The sequence below is a fragment of the Pygoscelis adeliae genome, unplaced genomic scaffold (assembly GCF_000699105.1).
Source record: "Pygoscelis adeliae isolate BGI_AS28 unplaced genomic scaffold, ASM69910v1 Scaffold28, whole genome shotgun sequence".
Lineage (NCBI taxonomy): Eukaryota > Metazoa > Chordata > Aves > Sphenisciformes > Spheniscidae > Pygoscelis > Pygoscelis adeliae.
In genome coordinates this window covers 53356-65439 of record NW_008825298.1, presented here as the reverse complement: position 1 = coordinate 65439, position 12084 = coordinate 53356, and the positions used below count along the sequence as shown (strand labels likewise).

At 62.3% G+C, this 12084-nt stretch overlaps 1 protein-coding gene across 1 annotated transcript in view; it reads left to right on the top strand.

Annotated features, from left to right (window-relative positions):
- The window catches only part of UNC13A (unc-13 homolog A (C. elegans)), a gene marked incomplete at its 5' end in the record, with an annotated part of 30918 nt that overhangs the window by 3798 nt on the left and 15036 nt on the right, over nt 1–12084 (top strand). Inside the window, 15 exons of the mRNA XM_009329967.1 lie at nt 852–866; nt 1562–1922; nt 1977–2131; nt 3714–3807; nt 4893–4942; nt 5512–5590; nt 6935–6940; nt 7254–7325; nt 7639–7858; nt 8104–8331; nt 8606–8747; nt 9132–9301; nt 9768–9883; nt 9987–10150; nt 10372–10522. Coding sequence (XP_009328242.1) covers nt 852–866; nt 1562–1922; nt 1977–2131; nt 3714–3807; nt 4893–4942; nt 5512–5590; nt 6935–6940; nt 7254–7325; nt 7639–7858; nt 8104–8331; nt 8606–8747; nt 9132–9301; nt 9768–9883; nt 9987–10150; nt 10372–10522 — 2023 coding nt within the window. The remainder of the gene's footprint in view (nt 1–851; nt 867–1561; nt 1923–1976; nt 2132–3713; nt 3808–4892; nt 4943–5511; nt 5591–6934; nt 6941–7253; nt 7326–7638; nt 7859–8103; nt 8332–8605; nt 8748–9131; nt 9302–9767; nt 9884–9986; nt 10151–10371; nt 10523–12084) is intronic.

Genomic DNA, 12084 nt, shown 5'->3' with positions numbered 1-12084 from the left:
CCAGCCGCCAGCCTTCCCTTGAGAGCAGGCGGTCCCTAGACCTATCGGATAGGTGGGTCGCTACCTCGTCGCGTGCCGTGTGCCGTCGCAGAGTGCTGTGGTCGGTCCTTGCAGCCGTGGTGAGGCCAACACCAGTCCCGGCAAGGGCGGCCTCGTGCTGCCGCGGGGTCCCCCTCTCCCCGCCCTGGACCGCCTTGCAGAGGAGCAGTGTTGGGATGCTCCAGGTGCCTCTTGGCCCTGTGGTGTCCCTTCTTGCTGCTGCGCCCCAGTTCATGGGGGCGATGCCCCAGCATCCTGGTCCCGCTCACCAGCACAGCAACTGGCTGGCAGCACTGCTGCCCGTTCCCCGTCGTGCCAGCGGGTGTGGGAGCTGGGGCCTTGGGGACTCAATTGCCACCCTCCGTTTCTGGTCATCGCCCAGGGAGCACCTGGCTGGGCAAAAGCCTCGCGCAGTGATTTGGGACCCTCACCATGCGCCAAGGGCCCCTCTCCCAGCTCTGGCCAGGATCAGGCCAGGGAGGTGAGGGGTTTCCAGTCATGAGCTGTGTCTCCCGCACCCCTGTGCCCCAAGTCTCCCTTCCCAAGGTACCTGGATGATGCCAGTACCCCTCCCTGCTGGGACCAGCCTGGGCATCCCCCAGCACCCTCCTCCCTGTGGTGTCCCCCGGCTCCCCATTGCCTGGCCCAGCCACTCTGGGCCCAGGGCTCTGCCCATCCCGTCCCCTTGTCCCCTTCCCCCTTGGCCACCCCTGAGCCCTGGCTGCCGGTGCTGGAGATGTGGTGTCGGCCTCTTCCTAGGCATGTCCCTGTCCTGTCTGCATGTTTGCTTATGTGAGCCTCTCCCCACGGAGCCCCACGGCCGCCCCGTGCCCGGCAGCCTCCTGGGATGCAGGGAGTCCCTCTGCACCGCTGCTACCCCCGGTGCAGGCGGCTGTGAGAGGGGGATGCTGGAAGGGCCGGGGCCAGTGGGGCAGATGGGGTGGTGGGAAGGGGTCTGGCCTGGCAGGAAGAGTGGAGAGGGGACACCTGGGTAGGGGTGATGTGGTTAAGGGGAGTAATGGGGTTGAGGGGTTGTCCTTGGAGAGGGGGTGCCTGGGAGGTCTACAGGGGGTGCTGGAATGTCAGGGTAGAGGTTGGGTGACAGGTCTGTGGGCTGGGGGCAGGACGGGGTGTCTGGCAGAAGCAGGAGGCAGGATCTGGCCGGGGGGTGCTGCCTGCCTGCGCTCTGCCCCCACCCCTGGCAGGGGTGAGCCGAGGGGACAGACACCGTCCCCCACATCCCCATGCTCAGCCTAGCAACAGGCAGGAAGGTCAGACCCCTGAGAGTGCCCCAGCCTGGGGGGCTACTCCCAGCCCACGGAGTCTCCTGGGTCTGTGCCTTCGATTCCCAGGACGAGGAGCCCCGTGCTCACCTAGGGCTGTGCCCCGGGGGGAGCTGCACATCCTCCCGCCCATGGTGCAGGGACCCCAGGGCTCTGGCTGGGGCAGCACGGGGCAGGCAAAGTTGTGGCACGGACCCACGGGAGCCCTGTCCTTGTCTCCGCCCCCCCCGGGGGCCCAGCCGCTACGCCTCGTCGGCCGAGCTGAGTCAGGGCAGCTCCCAGCTGAGCGAGGACTTCGAGAACGAGAGCCTGCGGGACTCGGAGCTGGATGAGCGGGACGGCGACTCCTACCACTCCTGCCACAGCTCCGTCAGCTACCGCAAGGACTCGCCCCGCTGGGAGGAGGAGGACGATGACCTCTATCTGGAGGAGGAGGAAGAGGAGGAGGAAGAGTTTAATGAGGACTACAGCGAGAATGAGGAAGGCTACCCCAAGGAGGAGGAGGAGGAGGAGGACCTGCAGGAGCAGGGCACCTACAAAACCCCCGAGCACGATGCCTACCCCCCACCGCAGAAGCCCCCTGGGCAGCAGCAGCAACAGGTCCCACAGCAGCAGCAGCAACTGCAGCAACCCCAGCTGGTCCCACAGCTGAAGTCTCAGCAGCAGGAGAGGAAGGAGGAGAGGAAGGAGGAGAAGGACATCTCTGCCCTTCAGGAAACCCCAGAGGCCCTCCAGGCCCAGCAGGGAGCAGACGAAGCTCCCCTGCAAGAGGCGGCCCCTGAACCTGAGCCCCCAAAACCGGCTGAGAGGTAGGAGGGAGATGTTGACCTGTAGCGTCCTTGGGATGGCATGGTGCCTGGTGAAACTGAGGATGCTCTGGAGGCAGCCCGGGGCTGGTGCAGGTGCTGCTGGTGCCAAGGGGCAGCACCAGGGACCTTCTGTGGTGTCTGGGGCTTTTCCAGGTGCCTGAGGCATCGAGGTGGGGGAAGCCCACCTCATGCCACCCAGGTGAGGGTCAGCCCTCTTGGCACGCTGCCCTGGCCCAGCCACCGGTGCCACACTAAGCGGGGGCAGAGCTCAAGGCGTTCAAGATCCTGCCAGGGCTACCAGGGGTGCAGGTTTATAACCTGGGACAAACCCGGAGATGGGGGCTTGGGGCTGTGATTCCTCTCCTCTGGCTCAAGCTACTGGCTCCCTGGATGGAGGGGGTACCCTGGAGCTCGGCACGGTCAGAGGAGGAAATTTCCTTCACAGGAGTCAATCCTCCCCCTAGGCCACTGGTAAAAGCTCATCCATGGCCTCCTGTGCTGTGCAGATGAATTATTTGGTGGCCAGGTCCCTGGTACAGCATGTGAATAATTCATATATCAGTCTCTGCCTTTAATTATTGAACACATCCATTTTTCTATGGTTTGGTGAGCGCCACCGCTCTGCGCAGAGGGGAAGCATGATGGGCTTTTTCAGTCTTTTATTTAATTTAAATTATAGACCAGAGCTGGGGAATCCCTAATTTAAAGGAATGTGTAATGAGCTTTTTTTAAAAAAACACATATTTTGGCCCAAGGGCTGGCTAGAGTCCTGGAGAAGACGGCCTTTGTTCATGTCTGCCTACGGTGCCTGTTCTCCGGGCAGGGGGCTGGGGGGGTCCTGCACTGGGCACTGGGGACCCCAGATTAGCACTGAGGACCCCAGATTAGCGCTGGGGACCACACATTAGCACAGGCAAGGCCACACAGGGCTGGTTTGGGCAGGTCCGTCTCCTGAGCTCCCCGTGGCCTCATCCCAGCCTGGTTCTGGGCACCCATCTCCAGTGTCACATCACACCAGGCTCTCCAGGAGCCTGGGATGTTTGGAGGATTTATTTTCTTTTCCTCCATGTCTTGATTTTGCAAGAGAGGAGAAAAAAACCCACAACAACCAGCATGTCCAGGCAGGCAGGTCCCCCTGGGCTCGGAGCCACTGGGGTGTTGGGAGCTTTTAACCTCAGGAGATCCCAGCGTGGTGGGAAGCGACCGGAGGACATCCTGCTGCGGAGACGAGGGGTGAAGGATGTTTAATCCACGTGCTTGTGTCACCGGCAGTCCCCTGACCCTTCGCTTCTGGAGGGATCCCTCCAAGTTGCTTGGGTGCCCAGGGCAGAGTCTCCCAAGGGAGGGGGAACTCCTGGCTTCTCCCCATTGCTCTGCCTTGACTGTGCTGCCCTTTGCAGTGGGACTTGCTACCTTTTTAGAGTCCTTCCTGGTAGCAAGAGGGGGTTTTTGCCATGGCCACACTGGCTCAAGGCCCATCAGGATCCTTAAATTGCAGCCTCAGTCCTGCCCGGGGTGTGGGGGCTAACTCCCCCCTCCCCAGTGCCGTGCTGGGAGGTGAGCAAGGTGTGTGTGCTTGCAGGGAGCAGGCAGAGGTGGAGGTGCAGGATCCCAAATCACGAGCCAAAGCCAACTGGCTGAGAGCCTTCAACAAGGTCTGCATGCAGCTGCAGGAGGTGAGCAACCCCGCGACCGCCCGCTGCCGGGTCCCAGCGCCGGCCACGTGCTGGGCTGGGTCGTGGCCCCTTCCCATGCCTGGGCATCTTCCAGACATGTCTGCTCCCCGATCCCATGGACATCCCACACCCTGAGGGTAGTGGGGACCTGGGGGGGGCCCCAACAGTGGTGGCCCCGCAACCCCGTTCACGACAAGTGGGACCCCCACGAGGGGCAGGGAGTGCTGAGGACCTTCCCCCGGTGTGTGCTGCATGCTGTGTGCTGGTGCGAGCCCCTCCACCCTCTCCCCTGTATTGAGTTGACAATTTTTTGTTCTGTTTTTAGACTCCATCCTCCATCTTTTCTTTTTGTTTTGGCTCTGGATTCACCCCCTGGGGCTTCGATCCCCCTCCCCACCGCTTCTCTTTTCAGTTGTCCACCACCATGGCCCTTGCGCCTGCATCTCCCCTTCTTGCAGGGAAGGGGTGTAGCCTGCCTGCAGGTAAGCATGTCCAACGGGAACGACCCCGCAACCTGTGTGTGCCTTCCCTGTGTGCGTGTGTGTGTGTGCGTGCAGGGATTGCCCCACGAGGGAGGTATAATTGGCTCTTTCCTCCCTTCTCCCCCAAAATAATCCCCTTCCTGCAAGGGAGGTGGCACTGCGGGATGGTCCCTGCACACACCCCATCCCTGGTGCGCTCTGGCTTTTCCCCGCACTTCTCTCCAACTGGCTGCGGGTCCGTGCGGACCTGCTGAGCCTTTCCAACAATGCTTCGCCAGTCCCCCAAACCCTGAATTTTTGCATGGTGCAGCCATCCCCACTGCTTTGCCAGCCCGAGCCCCTCTGCTGAAGCCTGCCCGCTGCCTGCCCAGCTCAGTCTCTTGAAGATACTTTATTCCCAGTGCAAGCTCTTTGCAGGAGAGAGCCCCGTCATTTTAGGAACACGCTTTTCTCCACCCACCCTGTAAACCCTTTACATGCTTCCCCAGTGCTGCGGGTGCCGGCTGGGTGCTCAGTTGCCAGCAGCGCTGAGCCCCGGGGGGGGCTGCCACGCGCGCCGGGGCCTGAGCGCTGCGCCCATGGCGGCTGCCCTGTGTCTTGCAGGCCCGCGGGGAAGGCGATGGAGAAGCTAAATCCCTGTGGTTCAAAGGCGGGTGAGTATGTGGGGAAGCTGGTACTTTCTGCCCCCCTGGGGTCTCGCAGGCTGCTCTCCCCTCCTCGTTAGGATATGATTAACGAGCTTGTCGGGGGGCTGGCGTGGGGAAGCGTTGCCGAGCTGTGGGCATGCGGGGGGCCAGATGAACGCTGGTCATTCGGTGCTTTTGGAGGAGCCAGTTGAGATGCCACCGCTCCATGTCCCCGAGAGCCGCTGCCGAGGGGAAGAGCAAGGAGGTGAGTGGGTTGGGACAGGACGTAGCTGGGGCTAACTAAGCCAAATGGGCTATTTTTTTCCCCGCGTTTCAGTGTCACACCACTGAAGCAAAACATCTTCACGTGGGGAAAATCAGTTTTCTGCCAGAATCCCCTTCCCCCCAGTTTTCAGTCTGGCGATCCCTGCCCCAGCTGGGGCAGTGGGGATGGGGGTCCCACAGATGGGTCCCAGGCCACCCGGGGGTTGCTCTGCAGTCCTGTCTGCCAAGTCCCTAGCAAACACGGGGCAACAGCAGGGGGCCCCTTTCTGCCTCAGTTTCCTCTTCCCCGCTGACCCTTGTCTCTGTTGCAGGCCTGGTGGCGGGCTGATCATTATAGACAGCATGCCGGACATACGCAAGCGAAAACCCATCCCCCTAGTTAGCGATTTGGTGAGGTTCCTCCTAACGCCTTGCACCACACAGCTGCTGGCTTCGCTCCTGCTGCGCCCCGCTGGACTGCGCCGCCCGCCCTGGCCGGTGCTTGCCGGGCGCCCGCGTCCTGCTCCCCAGCTGCCTCTAACATGGCTTGTGTTTTCTGTTTTCTTTTCTCCGGCCTGGCTTGGCCGTCCCTGGCGGCAGGGGGGCAGCAGTAAGGTCTGCGCTGCACATTAACAGCATCCCCGACATTAAGCCTGGACGCAAATCTCTCCCTCTAGTCAGCGATCTGGTGAGCGCGGTCCGAGGGGTTAAAGAGGGAGCACCCTTGGGTGCTGCGAGCCAGCCCTGCCCAGCCTCCTCCAGCCCCGCCAGTGGGGGGTGGGGGTGTCGCAGGCTGTTTTGGGTGTCTCCTGGCCCTGGACCTCGCAGTGGGGAGCTGTGAGGATGGCACAGCTGGGCTCTCCCCACCCAAGGGTGCTTCTCTTTAACAGAGCTCCGGGGGCCTGTCCCTACACCAAGCATCAGCCCAAGGCTTCCCGGGGCTGCGTCTGGTTTCCCATGTTTTTACCGGTGCTGCATCCCCGGTCCCTTACTGTCCCACCTGCCATAGGCTCCCCGCAGCTCGGACCACGCTGGTGCCGGGCAGATGGACCCATGTACCAGAGGAGGGGTAGCGCTGGCCTTTCTGAGGTGCACAGGCCCTATGCTCCTGTCCCCACCATTGTCACGCTGCGCCGCTACTTGCCCAGTCCCCATGCTGGGGTCCCATCCAGCCCCTGGGCTGTGATGCACAGGGTCACTCTGCTGTCACCCCCCTGGTGACAAGAGACAGCTATTTTGGAAACCAGACACCCTTTGCACCCAGAATTAGGTGCCCTTTGCCTCCTTCCCCCTCTCTTTACACCTCACCGCCTCCCCTTTGTGCCCTCCCCAGGGTGCCTCCATCCTGTCTCCAACCCGCCTGCCCTCTCCCATCCCGCTGCCCCGCCCTTGCTGCCCTCACCCCAGCGCCCTCCACCCCCCAGCCCGCTCGGGCAGCCGCTGATGCTTCTGCACTGTGCTGTGTTGGTGTTGGGGTTTTGGGGTGTCGGGTTGTGGGTGGTGATGGCGGCGTGGTCAGTGCGGGGGTCAGGCGGGGCCGCTGCCTTTCCACGCTGGCATTTGGCAGGCTGCAGCCAGTGCTGTGGCTTTGGGGGGAAAACCCCCCCAGGGACTGGCCTGACGCTGCATGAGGGGTTGGTGTTGCCCCGATTCCCACTTGTTCCGGCAAGGAAGGGGCCAGGACTTGCTCTGCTGTGAGGTGGCTTGCACTAATGGCCTTTTATTCCCCCCCTCGCCCACCCTGGCTGCCCACAGGCAATGGTAAGTGCCCCCCACCCCAGTCTCCCTGGAGTCTCAGACACACGTTGAGAGGCTCTGCCCCATTGGGGCTGAACTGGAAATGCCGCGGGCTGCTGAACTGGTTCCAGTCCCACTGCACGGCGGGGTGGCGCTTTGCAGCGCTGGCATCGCTGGGAGCTGGGCTGTCCCCACTGCCAGCCCATGCAGCCACCACCCACCCCTGTCTGGGGTGGGGGTCCATCCCAGGTGTATTACAGCCACTGGGACCCCAAAGCAGTGCGGGAGGGACACCCCGTGCTCTGCCAGATCTGGGAACTGTGTTTCTTTCCCACAGTCCCTGGTCCAGTCCAGGAAAGCAGGAATCACGTCCGCGCTGGCCTCGAGCACCTTGAACAATGAGGAGCTGGTAGGTGCTGGGGTTGGCTGGGGTGTGGGGTGGTCATGGTGGGAGCGCTGAGCCCCAGCCGGCCGGGCCAGCAATGGAGATGCGGGGTCTGCGCTACACCAGCATCCTCCTCCGGCGATGCCAAAGCAGCCGGGATGCTCACGGCTGCACCTGGGGATGGCGGTGTTTGTCCTCTGCCCTGCTTGTCCACGCCCAGCGTTGACATTGCATGTGGCCCAGCAGCTGTGGATGGGGTCTCCGTACCCTACTGCATGGCTCAGCTGCCGTATGTCGCCTGAGCTTTTCTCCCCCTCTTTCTTCTGTCCTTGCACAGAAAAACCATGTTTACAAGAAGACCCTGCAAGCCTTAGTGTACCCCATCTCCTGCACGACGCCCCACAACTTTGAGGTGTGGACAGCCACCACCCCCACCTACTGCTACGAGTGCGAGGGGCTGCTCTGGGGCATCGCCCGGCAGGGCATGCGCTGCGCCGAGTGTGGCGTCAAGTGTCACGAGAAGTGCCAGGACCTGCTCAATGCCGACTGCCTGCAGAGTAAGGAGCTGTTGCCTGCAGCCTCATCCCTTCTCATTTTGGAGAGGGAGGAGGGAGTGGCCCGCGGAGAGCTGGACTCCTGCCTTGTGCATGGGGGAAGTGGTGAGCAGGGCAGATCTGTCCTGGGCAGGGTGTAGACCCCTCCAGGTTTGAATTAATTCATGCACGGTGGGCTTGGGGAGCTCTCAGCTCTCTCCTGGATGCCGCCTGCCTGCCCTGTCTCACCCATGGCTGTCCTCTCCCAGGGGCGGCGGAGAAGAGCTCCAAGCACGGAGCGGAGGACCGGACCCAGAATATCATCATGGTGCTCAAGGACCGCATGAAGATCCGGGAGCGCAACAAGCCAGAGATATTTGAGCTGATCCAGGAGGTGTTTGGGGTCACCAAGACCACGCACACGCAGCAGATGAAGGCAGTGAAGCAGAGTGTCCTGGACGGCACCTCCAAATGGTCAGCCAAGATCAGCATCACAGGTAGGCACAGGCTGCACCTGGCACCATGTGCTGTGGGGGACCGGGTGGCTGTCCCCTTGCACCAGGATGCTGCGTGCTCCAATCCCCCTCCTGCCCCCTCATCCTGCAAAGGGGCTTCAGGCCCTGGGGCTCTGCCGAGGGACACAAGGTGCCTGTTGCGGGGGTCTCGGTTGCGGCTGTGGCACTGACCACTCTCTCTCTCTCTGTTCTCTCCGCTGTGTGTGCCACACGTGTGCCTCGTGTGAATGGGCGGGCGTGCTGTGCTGTGCTGCAGTTGTTTGTGCCCAGGGCCTGCAAGCAAAGGATAAGACGGGTTCCAGTGACCCGTATGTCACTGTCCAGGTTGGAAAGACAAAAAAAAGGACTAAAACTATCTACGGCAATCTCAACCCTGTCTGGGAGGAGAATTTCCATTTGTAAGTTCACCCCTGGCCCCTCCGTCCCACTTCCTGGCCACTCGTGGTCACGCTGAGCTGTGCTGGCTATCAGCGCGTCCCTGCGGGGCGGTGGGGAGCCTCATCCTGCCCCAGTTGAGGGTGGAGGGGGGCCGCTGGGGTCACTGGGAGTGCTGGTTTTGTGCCATGGAGGGTTTGGCTTCCTGGGGGCTGATCCAGGCTGCAGTGGGGCTGCCTGGGCATGATGCAGAGCCCTACCGAGCCCACCGGGGAGGGTTGGTGCCCCCACATCTGCTCTCTTCCCCAGTTCCTGCCCCGTGCTGGGATGGTCGCCCTTGTTTAGGGAAACAGAGGCTGTGGAGAGGCTGGAAAGGTTTCCCTGCTCATCCCTTCTTGCCTCCCCAGCGAGTGCCATAACTCCTCCGACCGCATCAAGGTCCGCGTCTGGGATGAAGATGACGACATCAAGTCCCGTGTCAAGCAGCGCTTCAAGAGGGAGTCCGACGACTTTCTGGGCCAGACAATCATTGAGGTCCGGACCCTGAGCGGGGAGATGGACGTCTGGTACAACCTCGGTAACTGGCTGCCCCGGCACGGCCTGCTTGGGCTGGGACCCCTGGCCCTGCGCTCCCGGGGGGACGTGCTGCCAGCCCTGGCGTTGAAGGCTGTTTCAGCATATTAGTATAGGGTCTGCTGTTAAAAACACTTAATATCGAAAGCCATTGGGATCAAGTGCTTTCCCAGGGTCATTCTCAAACCCCTTTGCCCAGGAGGTCTGGAGCACTGGCACTCTGCAGAGGGGAAACTGAGGCACAGAGAGGCCACGTCTCTGTAGTGTCTGGAGATATGGCCAAATCCCTCTCTGCAATGCCTTGGTTGCATCGTACCCTGTCCTGGCTGCACTCAGTGCTGGGTGTCCCCCTGGCCCTGGCCCCAAGAGTCCCTCCGTGTCGGAGCCGTCTGCCCCTCTTTGGGGCCAGGAGTGAGCAGAGTTGCTCTGGGGAAGTCTCATGTCTCGTCCCCCTCCCTGTACCCCCGCAGACAAGCGGACAGACAAGTCGGCTGTGTCGGGAGCCATCCGGCTGCACATCAGCGTGGAGATCAAAGGCGAGGAGAAGGTGGCTCCCTACCACGTACAGTACACCTGCCTGCACGAGGTGAGCAGCCCAGGCAGGTGCAGGGGGCATGGCCCCCACCCCAGTGATGCCACCGTGCCACCACCGGCTCTGTGGACCCGACGGGACTCATTTGTACCTCCAGAACCTGTTCCACTTTGTGACGGATTTGCAAAACAACGGGGTGGTGAAGATCCCCGACGCCAAGGGGGACGACGCCTGGAAAGTGTACTTTGATGAGACGGCGCAGGAGATCGTGGACGAGTTTGCCATGCGCTACGGGGTGGAGTCCATCTACCAGGCCATGACGTGAGTGGCTGCGCCAGCCCTGGGTGGGGGTTGGCATCTTCCCCCCCTGCTGCCGTTTGCACCCACCTCCCGCCACGGGTGCAGACGTGCTCCCCTAGCTCGTCCCGCACCCGTGCACCCCTCCCTCCCCTTCTCCATGCGTGCACCCCAAAGCCCACACCCCTTCCTACAGGCAGCCCCTCCCGTGGCCCCGCACCCTCACCTTCCTCCTCCCTCTGCAGGCATTTTGCCTGCCTTTCCTCCAAATACATGTGCCCTGGGGTGCCAGCGGTGATGAGTACCCTGCTAGCCAACATCAACGCCTACTATGCCCACACGACGGCTTCCACCAATGTCTCGGCCTCTGACCGCTTTGCCGCTTCCAATTTCGGGGTAAGTCCGATGGTGCGTAAACACTCCTTCCTTCTTCTCTCTCTTCTCTTGGGAGGGGGTGGGGGGCTCGGGGAGCAAAAAGGGCCATGCAAAACACCCCGCTCCAAACTGCAGCCGGGCAGCAGGGGGGGTCAGCCCCTCCTTGCCCCAAAATTCATCCCGCTCCCGTTTTTCAGGAAGGAAAAGAGCCACCGCCTTCCTGGGAGAAGGTCTAAATTTGCTCCCCAAATTATTATGGTAAAACCGCGACTGGAGTCTGAGCGGGCTGGGATACTGGGCTGCAGTGTAGCAGGAGGGGGAAACCTCGGTGGCAAAATCACAAGCAGGTGGCAAGGACCCATCCCTGCAGCTCGCCGGGAGTTTTGCGTGGCCCTGTGCGCTTTGGGCGCGCCCCGGGACCGCTGCAAACTCTCCTGGCTGTGCCAGCACCCATGGGTGCCAGCTGGGTGCCTCGCTTGCAGCGAGTGGGGTGAGTTTGTGCCGGGGCCGGGTGCGCCCTTGGGGACGTGGGTGAGGAGGGGCTGAGCTCTCGCCCCGGCTCCCCCTGTGTCGTCCCAGAGGCAGCAGGTGGTTGCTCTGGATGCACGCGGGTCGAGCCAGGATCAGCGCCCAGCCCTGGGTCAGGCAAAGTGCTGGGTAGCCAGGGACGCAGCCAGGGCCGAGCACAGTTCCGGGCAACGGCAGCTTTGGCTCACTCTTCCCAGTTCCCGTTGCAGGGGGTAGCTAGAGCCGAGCGAGCTGTGCCTCCGGGTCACGCAGGAGGAGGAAACCGTACGAAAAAAAAGCACCTTTTCTCTAACATGGAGGGTTTTAAAAACTTGTTTCTTTCTCTTTTTTTAGAGAGCCTAAGGTTGGGTCCTAAAGTGCCCGGCTGTGCCGCTTTAACCCCGAGTACCCGTCGTGTCCAGTTTTAAAGCGCTGCAGCCGTTCGGTGGCGGGGACGCACGGTCTTGGCCCAGAGCCTGGCTTTGCTGTCTCCGGCGGGCAAGCGCGCCGAAGGTTTGCGGTCGCCAGTGCAGGCTGCGGGCTTGGCCGAGCTGCGGCCAGGCGGGCGCGGGACTCGCTGCCCCGTCCCGTCCCCTTGTCCTCCCCCCCACAGGACTTGGGGAGCTGCTCTGGGCTCTCCGGAGCCCTGCGGGGCAGCCCTGACCCAGTACAGCCAGTGCTGGGGGGGGAACCCAGGGCTCTCATGGGAGGCCCACAGGGTTGTCCAAAGCCCCCTCCCCGGCAGAGATGCAAAGTGAAATGCCTCCTGACAGCGTTTTGGGGCAGATTGGTTGCCTTACCCTCAGCTCTGACATCCGATCCACAGCCCAACGTGAGATTTGCATCCTCCTGCCCCACGGTCCCTGGACGGGAGCTGGGCTGAGCTGAATTAAAGCTACTCAGCCCCAATGGAGACCATCTACCTGGGGCGGTTCCCTGCCCACATCCCTTGAGACAGCCCGATCGGGCGAGCGAGGAGCCCATGGAGGCGTCCGACTCTTGGGGGCCATCCTGGCCTTGTCTCGAAGCAGCTCGTCCCTGAAGATGGGTGGCCGCTGCAAGAGCCCAGCTGCTCT